The sequence below is a fragment of the Ovis canadensis genome, chromosome 1, assembly GCF_042477335.2.
Source record: "Ovis canadensis isolate MfBH-ARS-UI-01 breed Bighorn chromosome 1, ARS-UI_OviCan_v2, whole genome shotgun sequence".
Classification (NCBI taxonomy): domain Eukaryota; kingdom Metazoa; phylum Chordata; class Mammalia; order Artiodactyla; family Bovidae; genus Ovis; species Ovis canadensis.
The window spans coordinates 145,869,026-145,889,200 of NC_091245.1; the positions used below are offsets into that span (position 1 = coordinate 145,869,026).

At 37.5% G+C, this 20,175-nt stretch overlaps 1 protein-coding gene across 9 annotated transcripts in view; it reads right to left on the reverse strand.

Annotated features, from left to right (window-relative positions):
- Positions 1-20,175, reverse strand: part of LOC138434226 (multidrug resistance-associated protein 1-like) — a 102,771-nt gene that overhangs the window by 37,392 nt on the left and 45,204 nt on the right. For 7 of the 9 annotated variants that reach the window (XM_069578466.1, XM_069578435.1, XM_069578424.1 and 4 more), the window contains 6 exons: positions 17,358-17,442; positions 17,196-17,262; positions 16,666-16,792; positions 8,370-8,546; positions 4,316-4,483; positions 2,079-2,241 (listed from right to left, as the gene is read on the reverse strand). In XM_069578466.1, coding sequence (XP_069434567.1) covers positions 2,079-2,241; positions 4,316-4,483; positions 8,370-8,546; positions 16,666-16,792; positions 17,196-17,262; positions 17,358-17,442 — 787 coding nt within the window. The remainder of the gene's footprint in view (positions 1-2,078; positions 2,242-4,315; positions 4,484-8,369; positions 8,547-16,665; positions 16,793-17,195; positions 17,263-17,357; positions 17,443-20,175) is intronic. The other 2 variants (XM_069578457.1, XM_069578413.1) reach the window with 1 other exon arrangement.

Consider the following 20,175-nt stretch of genomic DNA (forward strand, 5'->3'; position numbering starts at 1 on the left):
CCCAAATCCAAGGGAAATAACTGCAGGCATGTGACACCAACTGTAACTAGATTTGAAGTTGTTCGCTGGGATGTTTTATTATCAATTTTATATCAGTTAATCTATTTTTTGCCCTGTTCTGTGTGATCAGTAATAAAATGACAATATATATGGCTGACCTTTTACATATATCTATCTATCTAGCATTACCATGAGTACTATTTTGCCTGCTTTTTAAAAGCTTTCATGTATTTTTTACTCAGCATCCAAAAAATCAAAATCCCAGAAATATTCACTTTGAAAAACATATTCTAGTTCCAGTATAAAAATGATCTCTACTCACCACCTTTCTGAATTGTAACAGAGAACACACAATATTGAAATAATTAGAAAAAAGTTCCATTTACATTTTTCTAATTATGGCATATTTCTGATGGTGAGATTGTAACATCTATTAATGTCAGCCCAGCTTCAAGAATATTTTCCACTTGTTACCGCAGAGGACTGGTGTACTTAAGAAGTTTTATCAGTGCTGGGAAGGAATGATGTTTTTTTCCAAAACTGGAGATTTAAACTAGAGCCACAGCTTTCGAAAGTGTGTTCCATATTTTATGGTCAATTAAATATTGAACCTAAAACTTACATATTGCCTGCTTTTAAAGCTATATTTCCCAAGGTAATGTAACTTATATTTCATGTGATCTTTAAAATAAATAGCAATACTGGCTCATAGCAATAAATAGCAATACTGGCTCATTACAAATCATTCCATTAACTCTGAAGAGACATACTTTTGGTAGAAACAATGGAGGCAAATTCATCTGTTTAATAGTTATGGAGTGCCTAGCATGAGGCTACCTAAGTGCTGGGGACAGAGACAATGACAGACTGCATCCTCATGCTAGCCCTCAGAGATACTCATAGACCTGCCTTTCCTACACACTAAACATAAGTTATTACTTAGCCTGACCAAGCAGGCAAGGGCTCCAAAATTGCTAGCCTTTAAGAAAAGATAAGGTGCCTCTCTTACTAAGAATGACCACAGCCATCTGACGATGCATCAGATATTTCTGAATGCATCTACATGTAGAACATTTCAATTTGAGAAAGGAGTGTAAACAAGGAATAAAAAAATAGTAGTGCAGACCTAATGTGTTTAGCTTAGAAAAAACCAGCAAAATGGCTTTGTTTTGTTGATTTCATGGCATTCAAATACTAAATTGCACTGATCCTATTATGAACTGGTTTCATATCTTTCTGACCTTTACATCCAGGTAAAATGTAAAGTGAACTAATAGATAACAGTTCATGCAGAAAATACTAAGACATAACCCTATGTTTCTTTTTAGCCTGGAATTTTGAAATAGTTCACTGATTTTATAGTCATTTCTCAGTGGTGTCCCGGAAAGGTATAGCACAAGGATCATGATGGTGGTCTATATGAGAAATCTCTATAGCTGGGAAAAGAGATAATGGCACATCAAGTTTTCAGAGTGAGAAAATGATGTATTTCTAGAACATTAAACTAATGCTGATTTCAAACACCCTTGTGTCCTAATTACATAAAGATCAAACAGCTTCATTTATACAAACATCTTTGGATCTTAATTTAAAATGCTAGGACTATAGAAATAAGAATTAGTAGTAAATAAACTCAGTAGTTGTTTTGTAAAAGTTAGACAGCAGTTATTCCCCTTCATCATTCTTCAGATTTTCTTTTCGTTTGTCTCTCTCCCACAACATGCAATAATACATTTTAAAGACATTATTTATTTGATATGAATCTAATGTAAACAAAGCAGAATGTTTAGATTCATTATATTCTAAATTTGCAGTAGAGTTCATAAATTATCTAACCTCTTATTTCATAGATGAGCAAACTGATCCTGGGGCATAACATTTTGCTTAAAAATCATATATGAGGTTGACTTTTAGCTGATGTATCCCAAAGTATTTGTTTCTTTTCTAGAGAAAGGAAGATATTCAGCTCCTGACTTAACAATCATGAATGAAGAAAAATGCAGAGTAAGAAATCAGACAATCAATGGCCTTTCAGAATGGGTTAGCACACTGTATCTTAGGCTTATTTGTGTCCTCACCTTTTTCTTGTTCATTGAAGGCCTGAAGCAAACTCGTGAGATTTTTGGTTTTAGACAGAATTTCCTGGTATGTTCCCATCTGTGCTACTCTGCCACTTTCCATCACAACAATGAGATCCATCTGTGGTAGAAGTGTGAGGTTGTGTGTCACTAAAATTCGAGTCTGAAAAAGAGTATTTTATCCCTTGGGTTAACAAAGGTTGGTCAAAACAACTATTTTAAAGCGAGCTTCAGGGCGTCTCTGGTGGCTCAGTGGTAAAAAATCCACCTGACGATATAGGACACGGGTTCCATCCCTGGTCGGGGAAGAGCAGCTAAGTCCATGCGTCACTACTACTGAGGCTGTGATCTAGAGCTGGGGACCACAACTATTGTGCTCACATGCCACAACTACTAAGCCCGATCACCCTAGAGTCTGTGCTCCACAACAAGAGAAGCCACCACACTAAGAAGGCCCATGCATTGCAGCTAGAGAAAAGACTGCACAGCAATGGAGACCTAGCACAACTAAAAATAAATAAATAAAATTTTAAAAAAGAGAGCAGCAATCATTATTTTTTGTCTTTACTATTTAAGAGTATAATTCTTGGGAGGCACCAGTTTAAGATAGCACATAAATATTTCACAGTGAATGATGATACACTACTTGACAAAAATTTAAAAAAAGTCAGCAAATGTTTTACCCCATTAGTTCAGGTATTCTTCATTCATTAAGAATGAATCAAATTTACAACAAATTAAAAACAATCTTATAACTGTCATCCTTGCATCCTTTTTTGAAGGTCCTGTACTGTTACAAGGGGCTTCCCAGGTGGTGCTACTGGTGAAGAACTGGCCTACCAATGCAGGAGATGCAAGAGACCTGGGTTCGAGCCCTGGGAAGATGCCCTGGAGAAGGGCATGGCAACCCACTCTAGTGGGTTTTCTTGCCTAGAGAATCCCATGAAGAGAGAAGCCTTGCAGGCTATAGTCCATGGCGTTGGAAAGAGTTGGACACAACTGAAGCAACTTAGGATGCACGTAGTGTTACAAAAACATGTTTAAGTTATAACACATAATCTTTAATTTTAAATCTTTCCATATTATTATATAATATACACTAAATTGAATGAGAAGATTTATCTTGGGTTCATTTCAATAAGTAAAGACACTTGTCTGTGATTTACCTAAATATTTATTTTGCCATCTTATACATTTATTTACTTTTTCCAGAATTCTCTATATAAATAAATCTATAAGTACACACTGCGGATACATGCATGTAGCTCTGGAGTCAGAGAGACTTTTAAAAATCTCTGTGGTTCTTGGGGTTTCCCTGGTGGCTCAGTGGTAAAGAATCCATCTGCCAATGCAGGAGACATTGGTGTTATCCCTGATTCGGGAAGACCCCACATGCTGCAGAGCAACTAAGCCTGTGCGTACCACAGCTATTGAGCCTGAGCCCTAGAGCTGAGAACCACAACTATTAGCTCATGTGCTGAAGCTACTGAAACCCCCGCCCACAGAGCTTGTGCTCTGCATCAAGAGAAACCACTGTAATGAGAGGCCTGTACACCGCAACTAGAGAGCGGACCCTGCTCTCCACAACTAGAGGAAGCCTGCACAGCAATGAAGACCCAGCACAGCCAAAAAAAAAAAAAAAAAAATCTGTGGTTCCTAAATTGGGCAAGCTATATCAAGTCATTATGAGTTCCAAGTTTCTTCATATATAAAACAGGAGTATTGATAATGCTTATCTCAGAGACTTTCTATAAGAACTAAATGAATGAATTTAGTGTCAAATTAGTCATATTTAACTAGTGTCAAATATGATATGCACTTTGTAAATATTAATTCTTTTTTCTTTTGTTCCTTCACAAAACAATTAGATTGTTATTAAGGTTGTGTTTAAAATACCTAATTTTAAGTAAAAAATAATAAATTCTATTTTCCATAAGAGTGCCATACAACAAAATTCCATTTTTCCAAAAAAATGGTCAGCTAAACTTAATCACTCATTTTGATGTGTAAATCACCTTTGGACATAGTATGAGTCAATGAGGTAATAATCACATAAGTAAACTTGTAAGAATTTTTAAATGTTCATTACAGTCTGTGAAAGAGCAATATACCATCCCATTCTATATGTGAAATTCGACTACTCTGCACCAACAAATAAAGTATTAGAATTTGGCGCCCAGTGCTACGTAGATTATTCTCCCCTTCCCTCACACAAGCATCTGTGATGCTGTGGCTACCTTGTTCCTTAACATGCCCGAGGACCCAATCACATTTTCAAAAAGCTGCTTTGCAACATGAACATCAACTGCAGACAAGGGATCATCCAGGAGGTAGATGTCAGCCCCACTATAGACAGCTCTGGCCAGACACACTCGATGCTTCTGTCCACCACTTATATTCACACCCTGAAAATGAAGCAGGAGGAAAAAAAACAGGAAAAATGTGTAAATCCCAAAGAACACAGGCATGCATGAGCGTGTGCTCAGTCGCTCCGGTCATGTCTGACTCTGCGACACTAAGGGCTGGAGCCCACCAGGCGCCTCTGTCCATGGGATTCTCCAGGCAAGAATACTGAGGGGGTAGCCATTCCCTTCTATAGGGGATCTTTCTGACCCAGGGATCTAGCCCAGGTCTCCTCCACTGGCAGGTAGGTTCTTTACCATGGCGCCAACTGGGAAGCGCCAAAGAACAGTTACGTCCAAATTCTCTTCTGTAGCAGGGATAGGTAATAACTCAGGATTCACATTTCAACCTTTCTTTCTCCTGAAATTCCAAAAGCCTCTATTTCCTAGTGCCATTAATTTGTGTAAATTAACAGCTATATCTGCTTTCTCTTAATTGCTTGCTTTTAAAAAGTAGATACTAACAGTTATGGAGAAAACAATGTCCAATTCCTTACCTCTGAAAGGTTGTGCCTGTGGAATATTAAAAGAGACATTTTTGGCTGTCATTTGTATACTGACACTGCTGATAATTTTTAAGTTGACATATAGGAAATTGAGAATAATAGCTAAATTACCAAAGCAGTAATCAACATGTCCTATTTTCTTCTGTAGAAAGATTACTACAAGTCTTGCTGGCAAAAGTACAACTCCAAGAAGCAAGAATAAGGAATATACATCACTCTAGGTGAGAATTAGAATCGACATGTACACTATGTATGGAGAATTATGTGGCCAGGCCCAATTTACTTGATTTATTTTATATTTAGTGTTTATAGATCTGGTTTAAAAGCTCTCCATGCAGCACAGAACTTAACCAGTGCCCTATAATTATAAAACGCCATTGCTTCTTTGCCTTTTTCATCTTCCCTCAACAAATATCTACTATATACTGAGAGCTGTTAAAGAATATGAAAGTGCTAGTCTCTCAGTCATGTCCAACTCTTTGAGACCCCACGGACTGTAGCCCGCTTCCCTCCGTGGAATTCCCCAGCAAGAATCCTGAAATATGTTGCCATTCCTTCTTCGGGTGGAGAGCTATGCTAGCACTTGGGATTTATTTATTTATTTTTATTTATTTTTTTTTTTTTTAGCACTTGGGATTTAATGATAAATGAAACTGAGCCTCTGTCATGGGGAGGTCATATTTTAGCAAAGGAGACAAGAGCAAAAAAAATACATACAAAGTAATATGATACATAAATACAACAAAGTAATATGATTCATATATCTGTGAGTATGTGTGATTGTAACAGTCTCCAATCATGGGTTTGTCATGAGCATTTAATGAGCTTAAACTATCTAGGATGAATCCAATACTGAGTACAGATATAATACACATTATTGTCACTCAATCACTTCTCTCTCTAATCCGTCCTCTGACTTGTCATCATGTGACCTGCAATTATGTCATCTTGCTTAAAAATCTTGGATAGCCACATCTTTCTCTTCTCATCATTCATGAGCAACAGCAAATTCCTTAGTAGAAATCCAAGACACTTATATTTTGGCATTAACTCATCTTTCAACCACTCACCCAATGCTGCCCTCAAGTGACTGACCTACAATCAGACTAGCCTGCCTTCTCCTATCTGCACAGAGTGTTCACTCTGCTTGGGCACCCACACCCTCCCTTTGCAACTCAAAAGCTACACACTGCAAGTATTCTTTGAAATCAATCTTCTACCCAGAGTTTCAGGTAAAGCGATTCCTTCCCTCCCTTCTTGTCTTATAGTTTTCTGTTTACTCATCCATTGCTAGAAATAGCAATACTCATGTCAGCATCTCATTCTCCTATCCACTCCTACCTAGTTTATCCTTGCACTCCCAGCACATAGTGTCCAAATAAATACTGGTAAAGGCAATTGATAACATCATTGGCAGAGATCCAGTTGATTCCAATCCCTTGCAGACAAAGTGATAGCTCTCTTGCTCACCCTTATGCACTCCATTGTAGAAAAAGGGCAAATAACAGATTAATAAATATTTGTGTTCAGTTGAATTACATCAAAGAAAAAGATAAAAAGGTGAAGAAAATCCCACACTCATTATCTTTGTCATCTCACTGTTTCAGTTGGCAAGTCGAGTCTGACTCTTTGTGAACCCATGGACCATAAACAGCTGTAAACAGGTATCCTTCTAAAATATTCAATTACATTTTTTAAGGTACATCATCAGATTGGGAAAATTTTAATTATAAAATATAAAAAGCAGAATTTAAAAGTGGTAATAACACTTAAGGACTATTAAACCTATAGTTCACATTTGTAATTTTCCACTTTAATTTTTTAGTTACATACGATTAGCTATTTCCATCTTCCCAAGTGGCAATAGTGGTAAAGAACCTGCCTGCCAATGTAAGAGACATAAATGACGCTGGTTTGATCCCTGGATCGGGAAGATCCCCTGGAGAAGAGAATGGCAACATACTCCAGTATTGTTGCCTGGAGAATCCCATGGACAGAGAAGCCTGGTGGGCTACAATAGGGTCGCAAAGAGTAGGACATGACTGAAGCGACCGAGCATGCACACACACATTAGCTATTTCATATTATTAAAGATTGGCTTTATCAGCAAAATATTCAACATGTATTAACAAGTTTGAAGGAGTCGCATTTCTGTATAATTTTAGCTATGGGGCTATTGCCTAGAAGGATAGTGAAGATGCCAGAAAAAACACAGAGGTTGCAAAAAATTAAATCTACTTAACACTTTGAAAACGTACATCTGCAAAGTAACAGGTTATGAATAAAAACAGTGGAAGTCTAGTTAAAAGGTAAGATCTACCTTGTCCTAGCTTTTATATTTTATTGAAATATAGATGATTTACAATGTTGTGTTAGTTTCAGATGTACAGCAAAGCGTACATCCTAGATTTTAAATACTGGCACTTTCTACAATTTTGTTTATGGTTTTCAATTTATATAACAAGACAATTAAATAATAAGAGGCCAGGGTACAAACGCTTAACAACATGATGCTAACTCTCTTCTCAGAAATTCAAAACACTAAGGATTATTTACTTATCTTCATAGTACATATGAATCGTAGGCAGAGGCTGCTTTTGCATTCATGTTTAATTAATGGATTTTAGTCAAAGATTGGGGATAATCTCTTGGGATTCATTATTTGACTTGTGATATCTTACTTTGTTTTGTTTTTAACTACAAAACACTGGGCAGCATGATAACTATTCATTCAGTTCAGTTCAGTTCAGTCGCTCAGTCGTGTCCGACTCTTTGTGACCCCATAAATCACAGCACGCCAGGCCTCCCTGTCCATCACTAACTCCCGGAGTCACTATTCATTAACTCGATGAAAACAAATAGAACAAAGAATATGACGTCTGGGAAACAAGCTCCTCCTAAGGAAGAATCTGTGAGCATGGAACGGGTACATAATGACAGCGTCATCTTGGAGCTTTGTTGGAACCTGGTCTTGGTGCCACCGCTGGAGACTGGGGCTCCGCTGCTACTCTCCTAGGCTTGACTTTGTGCGCAAGAGATTCACAAAGAAACAAAACTACTGCTCCCTCATTAGATAGCGAAGAGCATTATGCCAGAAACTAAGGCAAAGTGTTGATGACCCTCTTGGTGGGCTTTCATTCCCCTGTACAGACACTAACAACAGAATTTCCTGCTGATTTTTAACCTGCTTTCCAAGTAGTCAATAAAAGATAAATAATTATTCATCCTTAACACTGCCATGTCTTTCATAGGACTTCCACAATAACTTTTAAAAATTATAGTTGTGTAGCTCTTCAAGACCTCAGGAAAAGGGCTATAGATGTTTTATTAGTGCTGCTGATTGGAATGTTATTCCTGCATGGGATAAAATATGTTTTCCTTACTTTTTCTCCAATCTCAGTTTGATCTCCATTTGGTAACTGCTCCAAATCAGGAAGGAGAACACAGGCTTCCAAAACTCTCTCATAAAGCTGCTTCTGCATGACAGAGCCGAAGAGAATGTTTTCTTGCAAAATGCAATTCTGAATCCAGGCCTGCTGGGAAACATAAGCCACGGAGCCCTAAAAAAGAAATAAATAAAAGAAATACTCTTAACAGGGGAAAGGAGAATTTGCATGTGCCTGATAAGGGGAACATATTTGTCCACGGTTTTGGTTCCTTTAAATTGAATTTAAAAAAAAAATAGATTATTTCTTAAATGTAAATATATTCCATATATATTTTAATCTTATATCCTGTTTTAATCTTATGTATTTTTATTAGGGGCCCCTTCAAATGAATTACATTGTGTTTTTTATTTACTTTCAAGTAGCTTCTACCAAGACTTCCCTGGTGGCTCAGATGGTAAAGGCATCTGCCTACTATGCGGGAGACCCAGGTTTGATTCCTGGGTTGGGAAGATCCCCTGGAGAAAGAAAAGGCAACCCATTTCCTTTCTATCAAAGGTCCCTGGTGAGATGTTTGGCAAACACTGCGTTTGCTAGTCAGCTCTTCCTACCCTCACAAGGTAACATGAACTGAGTGGCTGAAACAATAGAATTTTTTTTTTCTTCTCGATTCTGAGATGAAGGTGTTGACACATGTGAGGAGAGAGTAAATTAGCCAAGATGGTGTGTTCAGACTCCCTCACCCCACATTCTATGAATAATGACCCTGTGACAGCTGAGGTCATTCATAGCACTGCACACACGCATCATGAGGTACCTGGTTGGTCACGAGCTATTTGTGCTGTAGGGATATGTGAGCTCCACCTAGAAAGTGGTGGCATTACTGCTGTGTCACGGCTGCATCTGTTGGGTCAGCCATGAGAGCAGAGAAAACAGCGTGTCTGCTGCTACGGCTGCTGTACCAGCCAGGAGAGGATAAACGTGTCTGCAGCTCCTGCAGCTCTTCGCATCTTCTTCCAGCCTCTTAGCTTGCACCTTGCCTACCCTGGGTTAAACGAACAGTGGGCACAGTGTGAACAGCAAGACAGCTGGCATCGTGGCCAGGACAGCATGACTGGTTTCTCCTAAGACCCATCTCCTCAGCTTGAAGATGGCTGTCTTCTCCCCAGTCTTCACATGGTCCTCCCTTTGTGTATGTGTCTTAATATCTTTTCTTAAGATATCAGCCAAAGGGCCCACCCTATTAACCTTATTTTAACTTATGGCCCCCTTGAAGACCCTATCTCCAAATACAGTCACATTCTCAGGTACTGGGGGTTAGAACTTTGACATATGGATATGGGGAGAAGACAATTCGGTCCATAACACTGAAGTCTGGGTGCAAGTTGTTTTGGAGGGATGAATTACTGTGGAATTCTTATGGAAAGGAAATGGAGAAGCAGGATTGGATAGAGGGGTAGGTCACATGGTGACCCGGATCCAAGAAAGATTTGGTCAACCTTCCAGAGAGCTGTGGAAGTGTATTACCCAGCAGAGCGATTCTGTTGTTAGGCTGAACTGGCCTGGCCTTTAAGGTTGGAACCCAGCAGGCCATCACGAAGGTGCTAATGTGTTTGATGTACTCCCAAAGCTGGTGGCAAGCCCCCTAGAAGGGGGCTCTGGACACCACATTCCTGTGTCTTCCACGCACTCACTGCTCTTAAATTCATTTTCTGATAATCTGATGTCTTGACATTATTCCTGAATAACTCTGATGCATGAAATATTCTTTAACTAACCTTTGTCTTCTAAAGGACTCCCAGTATTTGAACTAGAGACTCACCTTTCAATCTGCCCCATGGATTCTATCCAAACACTGACTTGAGTACTCTGATTATTCCTCACTCTAACAATACTGTACATTTAAAGTACTTTCTGACGTAGACATGTAAGTAACTACCAGTCTTGTGATTTCTACCAACTGCTCTGAAGAACAGAGATTAACTTTTAATTCTTCTTTGTTGAGCAAGTAAGACACAGAATGGATTTTGAGCCAAAACAATATAATTCGATCTGACTTGATCTTGAACCCAGAAGTAATTGCTCTTGAACTACCTTGCTTAGTGAATAACCTTTGATTAGGATAGCATAATAAATCAGTCCTCAGGTGATGGAGATTCTGAATTCTTGATATACATCAGGCAAGATAAGGAGAACAGAGAGTGAAGAACATAGGAAAGAAGAATGCAGAACAGGGGAAAATGGTGTATAATATAAAATAGAAACTAAATACTACATTGAGAAATATGGACTTAATGTATTGGTGTAACAGGAGCTGAAAAAGAGTTGATAAATTTTCACAGAGATGTAAAACTTTCCTTGTATTATCAATACATCTCACATACAAATGAAAATTTCTATTTGTTTCATTTCATTCTTAATAATAAAACTACAATAGCAGTTTGATTAATTCAAAAATGGACTCTGAATCTCTGATGTTCCATCAAAGAACACTGAATATTGGATATGCTACATGAATGATGTCTGGTATAAACCTTTGATACTGGGAATAAGGGATCTTAGAATTTGTACACTGTAATGATACACATCAAACAATTGAGAAGGTGAAACCCTGAGAAACAGAAAGATATAAACAAAAGCACCTTATAAATACCAATGTTAGGTTGGCCATGCCACTACTATGATTGAGAGTGAAAGCATCAGTCAGTCAATGGTGTCCCATCTTTTCGTGACCCCACACATGGACTGTAGCCCTCCAGGCTTCTCTGTCCATGGAATTCTCCAGGGAAGAATTCTGTAGTGGGTTGCCATTCCCTTCTCCAGGAGACCTTCCCAACCCACGAATTGAACCCGGGTCTCCCAAATTGCTGGCAGACTTTTTTTTTTTTTTTTTAACCATCAGAGCCACCAGGGAAGCCCATTACTATTAAATTAGAGATAATCAGGGTAATACTTACAAATTAAGCATTAGACATGCTTTAGGAAATAACTGAGAGTATGGAATGTGGAATGATTCAGAATGTGAAATAATTAAAATCTTGCCACTGATCCAGACCAATAAGCTTCCTAAAGAACAAAGTGGCCAGTTATATAGACAGATAATACTGTCTCTCTTTCACATCCTTTGCTTAATATAAACAGTGAGTCCTCTATACTTTATGATTAGTAATAGCAATGTTATGGTATCTATTATCACCATGAACACTTTCATAACTATGAATCCTCAAAAGTATCAGAAATAATCTTTAAGTCTTACCACAAGCCCCTCAACAATCACAATGAAGTTAACAATAACCATAAAAATTCTTAGGGAGCCACATGACTCTGTGCCAAGAACTAGTCTAGGTCTTCGTGCATTATCTTATTCAATTTGATCCTTAAAATTTAAGTTTATTATTATCATTTATGTATCATGTGAAACTTAAAAGTGATATTGGTTTTATCTTGATGAATTCCTTATCATTTTTCAAGATTAAATAAAAGGCTACCTATTTTGATTATTTTTTTAACTCTTCAAAGCAGAATTTGTTGCTTTTTATACTGTTTCCTTTCAAAAATCTAAATATTTATTGTAATTGATTTTAGCATCTCCCTCACTTGACTACAAACTCTTTAAGAAAAGTAGCATATCCTATTCATGTTTATTTCCTTGGTACTACACCAGGCACATAGTATATGCTCAATAGTCGCTTTGTGAAAATTGAAGAAACTGAATGAAGATAAAATCAATATGTTAATAAAATCATATATACCAATATGACAAGTATTATATTTTTAAAGGATATTTACTGGCCATGTGGGGCCACCCAAGACAGCCAGGTCATGGTGGAGAGGTCTAACAGAATGTGGTCCACTGGAGAAGGGAATGGCAAACCACTTCAGCATTCTTGCCTTGAGAACCCCAGGAACAGTATGAAAAGGCAAAATGACAGGGCACTGAAAGATGAACTCCCTGGGTCAGTAGGTGCCCAATATGCTACTGGAGATCAGTGGAGAAAAAACTCTGGAAAGAATGATGGGATGGAGCCAAAGCAAAAACAACACCCAGTTGTGAGTGGGACTGGTGATGGAAGCAGGGTCCAATGCTGTAAACAGCAATATTGCATAGGAACCTGGACTGTTAGGTCCATGAATCAAGGCAAATTGGAAGTAGTCAAACAGGAGATGGCAAGAGTGAACATCTATATTCTGGGAATCAGTGAACTAAGATGGACTGAAATGGGTGAATTTAACTCAGACGACCATTATATCTACTACTGTGGGCAGGAATCCCTTAGAAGAAATGCAGTAGCCATCATAGTCAACAAAAGAGTCCGAAATGCAGTACTTGGATGCAGTCTCAAAAAGGACAGAATGATCTCTGTTCATTTCCAAGGCAAACCATTCAATGTCACGGTAATCCAAGTCTATACCCCGAACAGTAACATTGAAGAAGCTGAAGTTGAACAGTTCTATGAAGACCTAGAAGACCTTCTAGAACTAACACCCCCCAAAGATGTCCTTTTCATTATAGGGTACTGGAACGCAAAAGTAGGAAGTCAAGAAACACCTGAAGTAACAGGCAAATTTGGCCTTGGAGTGAAGAATGAAGCAGGGCAAAGGCTAATAGAGTTTTGCCAAGAGAACACACTGGTCATAGAAAACACCCTCTTCCAACAACACAAGAGAAGACTACACATGGACATCACCAGATGGTCAACACCGAAGTCAGATAGATTATATTCTTTGCAGTCAAAGATAGAGAAGCTCTATACAGTCAGCAAAAACAAGACTGGGAGCTGACTGTGGCTCAGATCATGAACTCCTTATTGCCAAATTCAGACTGAAATTGAAGAAAGTGGAGAAAATACTACATCATTCAGGTATGACCTAAATCAAATCCACTATGACTATACAGTTGAAGTGAGAAATAGATTTAAGAGATGAGATCTGATAGACAGAGTGCCTGATGAACGATGGACTGAGGTTTGTGACACTGTACAGGAGACAGGGATCAAGACCATTCCCAAGAAAAAGAAATGCAAAAAAACAAAATGGCTGTCTGAGGAGGACTTGCAAATAGCTGTGAAAAGAAGGGAAGTGAAAAGCAAAGGAGAAAAGGAAAGATATACCCATTTGAATGCAGAGTTCCAAAGAATAGCAAGGAGAGATAAGAAAGCCTTCCTCAGTGATCAATGCAAAGAAATAGAGGAAAACAATAGAACGGGAAAGACAAGAGATCTCTTCAAGAAAATTAGAGATACCAAGGGAACATTTCATGCAAAGATGGACTCAATGAAGGACAGAAATAGTAGGGACCTAACAGAAGCAGACGCTATTAAGAAGAGGTGGCAAGAATACACAGAAGAACTGTACAAAAAATATCGTCATAAACCAGATAATCATGATGGTCTGATCACTCACCTAGAGCCAGACATCCTGGAATGTGAAGTCAAGTGGGCCTTAGGAAGCATCACTATAAACAAAGCTAGTGGAGGTGATGGAATTCCAGTAGAGCTATTTCAAATCCTAAAAGATAATGCTGTGAAAGTGCTGCACTCAATATACCAGCAAATTAGGCCACAGGACTGGAAAAGGTCAATTTCATTCCAATCCCTAAGAAAGGCAATGCCAAACAATGCTCAAACTGCTGCACAATTGCACTTATCTCACACACTAGTAAAATAATGCTTAAAATTCTCTAAGCCAAGCTTCAGCAATACAGGAACCATGAACTTCCTGATGTTCAAGCTGGTTTTAGAAAAGGCAGAGGAACCAGAAGTCAAATTGCCAACATCTGCTGGATCATGGAAAAAGCAAGAGAGTTCTAGAAAAACATCTATTTCTGTTTTCTTGACTATGCCAAAGCCTTTGACTGTGGGGATCACAATAAACGGTAGAAAATTCTGAAAGAGATGGAAATACCAGACCACCTGACCTGCCTCTTGAGAAACCTGTAGGCCGTTCAGGAAGCAACAGTTAGAACTGGACATGGAACAACAGATTGGTTCCACATAGGAAAAGGAGTACGTCAAGGCTGTATATTGTCACACTACTTATTTAAATTATATGCAGAGTACATCATAAGAAATGCTGGGCTGGAGGAAGCACAAGCTGGAATCAAGATTGCTGGGAGAAATATCAATAACCTCAGATATGCATATGATACTACCCTTATGGCAGAAAGTGAAAAAGAACTAAAGAACCTCTTGATAAAAATGAAAGAGGAGAGTGAAAAAGTTGGCTTAAAGCTCAACATTCAGAAAACAAAGATTGTGGCGTCTGGTCCCATCACTTCATGGTAAACAGATAGGGAAATATTAGAAATAGTGGCTGACTTTATTTTGGGGGGCTCCAAAATCACTGCAGATGGTGATTGCAGCCATGAAATTAAAAGACGCTTACTCCTTGGAAGGAAAGTTATGCCCAGCCTAGACAGCATAATCAAAAGCAGAGATATTACTTTGCCAACAAAGGTCCATCTAGTCGAGACTATGGTTTTTCCAGTAGTCATGTATGGATGTGAGAGTTGGATTATAAAGAAAGCTGAGTGCCGAAGAATTGATGCTTTTGAACTGTGGTATTGGAGAAGACTCTTGAGAGGCCCTTAGACTGCAAGGACATCCAACCAGTCTATCCTAAAGGAGATCAGTCCTGGGTGTTCATTGGAAGCACTTATGTTGAAGCTGAAATTCCAATACTTTGGCCACCTGAAGTGAAGAGCTGTCTCATTTGAAAAGACCCTGATGCTGGGAAAGATTGAGGGCAGGAGGAGAAGGGGATGACAGAGGATGAAATGGTTGGATGGCATCACCGACTTGATGGACATGGGTTTGGGTGGACTCCGGGAGTTGGTGATGGGCAGGGAGGCCTGGCATGGTGTGGTTCATGGGATCTCAAAGAGTCAGACACGACTGAGTGATTGAACTGAACTGAACTGGGCTAGGAAAATTTATAGTCATCTTGATCAACAGACAAATGGCTGATTGTAATCTTTAAAGAGAACATAAGTAGAAAAGATAGTATATTTAAAGTTAAAAGTAGTGGTATTTATTAAGCGTAATCTTATCAGAAAAAGTCCTTGAAATTATGCTTGATTCCAAACTAAGAATATATTTCGATGAGAGAAAAATAAATAAAAAATTAATCACTAAAAACTTGGAATCAGGAAAGATATAAAGACACAAAATTGAACTTGAACTTGAAAGTCACTCAGTTGTGTCTGACTCTTGCAACCCCATGGACTACACAGCCCATGGAATTCTCCAGGCCAGAATACTGGAGCAGTTGCCAGTCCCTTCTCCAGGGGATCTTCCCAACTCAGGGATGGAACCCAGGTCTCCCACATTGTAAGTGGATTCTTTACCAATTAATCACTAAAGACCTAGAATCAGGAAAGATATAAAGACACGCTTAGTTGCTCAATTGTGTCTGACTCTTTGTGACCCCACGGAATGTAGCCCATCAGGTTCCTCTGTCCATGGGATTTTCAAGGTGAGAATATTGGAGGGGGCTGCGGTTTCCTTCTCCAGAGGAGAATAAATTTAGACACAAGGAATAATATATCATGAACAAAAATGAAAAGATCTGGGGTTGATTTTTCCTAGAGAAAAAAAATAAAAACTGTGAAGACATTAGTTTCATATCCATAGAGCCTCTCCATATTGTCAGAAGTGAGAAGGAGTGATTAGGTAATATTTTACCTTCCTAGGTAGTTAGGTCTAAGGAAAAATTCATCGGATAGCCTAGTACTTCAAAAAAGAAATAGCTGATGAAGAACTTGTTGAATTCTTATTCCTATTGACCTTTAAGAATAGAACAAATGGCTGGAAGCAGACCTCTCCATAGTCCAAAAGCTGAAATTTAAATGTAAGCTATTAATACTTATTATTTTCCTGAGGTTTTCCTAGGTCAGAGATCCTTCTTGTGAGCAACTACACCATTTCTTAGAAATGGAATGGCCGTAATTACTTAGGAAACATTGCAATGAATGATAATTAGAAACCTAATCAAATTATGTTATAAACCACATTCATTTCTCCATAATTGGTTGCAATTTAGTTAATATCATCAAACAATTACCATAAGCATTCCTAAATGATTTGCTGAAGTATATGGAGGATAGAATGCTCTGACTAATCCATCCATAGCAAATCAATTTCTGTGGAAATTTAAATGTTTGTTACAAACTAGAAATGCTCATTAAATACTTCGTTCTTCAATTCAACTTGATAAATTCTTATTGACACTAACGATGTGCTGGCTGTAGTCCATTACACTAGGAGATGTGCAAAGAATGCATTGTTGACTTTACCTTTCTTTGGACTACTCCTTTTAGTTTCTCCATTTCCCCCAGAATTGCAGAAAGCACAGATGATTTTCCAGACCCAACTTGCCCTACAACAGCCACTAAGGCTCCTTCTGGAATCCTTATGTTCAAGCTGCACAACAAAGACAGAAAGAGATGATATAGGAAGTTCTGTTATGATTGTTTTTAATGTATATTCCCAGAAAAGTCACTGTATCACAAGTCACTATATACAGGGCATCATCCTTGAAATTGCTGCTATTCACATTGTCCTACATTATTGTACAAACACCCATCCTTTCAAAATGCAAGCAGTAAATGCTGCAAACAAAATAGAGGAAATGAACAGGGGGTAAAAAAGATTGTAAAACAATCATAAAGATGAAAGATGTAGTGAGAGGTTTTTTAAAAAATCCTACAAATTCCAATAGATTCATCTTCTGCTTAAAACCTCTAAAAAATAAACATATGAAGCATGATAGAATGTATGCTAATTTTTTGGTTTTGTTTTTAATTTTCCCCCAATCATGACTTACTCTTTTAATACTGGAGTCCCTGTTTTATCCCAGGAAAAGGAAGCATTTATAAAACCAATGGCATGATCTAGGAAGAAAAATAAATACAGAAATGTATCTTAGAATCAATTGTCTTCAGCCCAGAAGTCAAATAAATATTAAACACAAAAAAGAACTGCTAACCTCCTATGTAGTTTGCTTCAATACTATGTGGAAGAAGTTCCTCAGTGTTCAGAAAGTCTTCCAAATGAACCAGTGATATTCTTGTCTATCAAAATAAACACAAATGGAATTTTTGGGTTTCAAGAAGTTAAATGAAAAAATATTTAAAAGTTTTTGATGTAAACTGGAGATATTGATACAAATATTCAGCAAGCATGATTTGCATTGTTTTAATGTTTATAAATAAGTCCATCGATCAAGAAAAAGAAGTTTCAAGAATCAAAAAGCAAAACAAACATATATATGCAGGAAAACATGAGAAGTTAGAAACCAAAAATTCTCCTTAACATTCTAGCAAAAACATAACTGATTAATTAATAATCATAGAATAATTAGTTTTTAAGAGCGACTTCAGGTTGGTTGAATGAAATCTGCTTGTGAGAATAAACAAAATAATAATTTTAGCAATGGTAACATTTAATTAATAGAATAGCTATAAATGTTTTGCTACAGATAGGATAAATAGAATCATTTTTCCTCTGATACTGACTTGCATGAAACCTCTAGTACATTTTTATTCACTTTATGTTAGGATATGTCTACTGTTAATGGATAAGATATAATTAAAAGCTGTGATTTTGTTTACCAAGTGTGTCATACCAGTATGCAAGGTTGGTTCTTTTTCTTTTTTTTTTTTTTATAATTGTTCTCCTTATTTGTTTAGTGACAGTAGTTGCATACCACTAGGAGTTGGAAAACACTCTGTGATACCAGACGTTTAGCTAGAATATAGTTTCAAAAGCAAAATGGAACCATTATTTTAAGAATATTTGTTTTAAGAGAAGTGTGCTGTGAAATGTGCTAAAAGCATCAATAGTACTTCTATGCCCTCTGCTGGTGATTATTAGCAAAAGAATATAAAAATAGTATTATGGAACAAAAGTAGCTTGAGTGCTATTTACTATAGAATTATGTTACTTTTCATTCAGATATAATTTCTATATCTCAATTTTTATGAATTAAAAGGAAAAGTTCTTAGATCAAAGAGCTAGTTCCAGTAAGCAAAAATTCACTTTGTTTATGAACCCAGACTTGAAAAAGTTTTGATGGGTGAATACCCAAACCTGATATTGAAAAAATTTAATTGAGAAAATCTAGGGGTAAAGGGATCAAAGAACTCACTTCTTTGGATTTCCTATGGTTTTAGCTGCCATCATAGCATCTAAAGAGGCTTCAGTGATTGGAGATTACAATAAAAGCAGGCTAAACGAGATACCTCATACAAGGTTGGCTGACAGACGGATATTATCAGTGCACTTTTGTCCCTAGTTTATTATTTCAGTATAGATGAAGTTTTGCTGAACCCTGGGAAAATTCAGACCTACTACTGTGCAAATCACTTACTCAAAATTTTTCAGCTAAAAACAGAAAATAAACCATTTGATGGCATAGTGTCAAACTCCAAATTTTAAAAAGCTAAACAAGAGAACCAACACTTAGCAAAGAAAACCATATCACATGTTGAAATGCTTAAAAGTCATTCTTATACATGAAAAGCACAGGCAAAGAAAACATGATTCTTTTCACTATGTAATATTCTCTATTGCTCATTAACTTAGGGAAATTTTGAAAGCAGCATAAAACAACTACAAGTGCTGGGAAAACTGGTCAACCACTTGTAAAAGAATGAAACTAGATCACTTTCTAACACCGCACACAAAAATAAACTCAAAATGGATTAAAGATCTAAATGTAAGACCAGAAACTATAAAACTCCTAGAGGAGAACATAGGCAAAACACTCTTCGACATAAATCACAGCAGGATCCTTTATGATCCACCTCCCAGAATTCCGGAAATAAAAGCAAAAATAAACAAATGGGATCTAATTAAAATTAAAAGCTTCTGCACAACAAAGGAAAATATAAGCAAGGTGAAAAGACAGACTTCTGAATGGGAGAAAATAATAGCAAATGAAGCAACTAACAAACAACTAATCTCAAAAATATACAAGCAACTCCTGCAGCTCAATTCCAGAAAAATAAATGACCCAATCAAAAAATGGGCCAAAGAACTAAATAGACATTTCTCCAAAGAAGACATACGGATGGCTAACAAACACATGAAAAGATGCTCAACATCACTCATTATTAGAGAAATGCAAATCAAAACCACAGTGAGGTACCACTTCACACCAGTCAGAATGGCTGCGATCCAAAAATCTGCAAGCAATAAATGCTGGAGAGGGTGTGGAGAAAAGGGAACCCTCCTTCACTGTTGGTGGGAATGCAAACTAGTACAACCACTATGGAAAACAGTGTGGACATTCCTTAAAAAATTGCAAATAGAACTGCCTTATGACCCAGCAATCCCACTGCTGGGCATACACACCAAGGAAACCAGAACTGAAAGAGACACATGTACCCCAATGTTCATCACAGCACTGTTTATAATAGCCAGGACATGGAAACAACCTAGATGTCCATCAGCAGATGAATGGATAAGAAAGCTGTGGTACATATACACAATGGAGTATTACTCAGCCGTTAAAAAGAATTCATTTGAATCAGTTCTGATGAGATGGATGAAACTGGAGCCGATTATACAGAGTGAAGTAAGCCAGAAAGAAAAACACCAATACACTATACTAACACATATATATGGAATTTAGAAAGATGGCAATGATGACCCTATATGCAAAACAGGAAAAAAGACACAGATGTGTATAGTGGACTTTTGGACTCAGAGGGAGAGGGAGAGGGTGGGATGATTTGGGAGAATGGCATTGAAACATGTATACTATCATGTAAGAATCGAATCACCAGTCTATGTCCGATGCA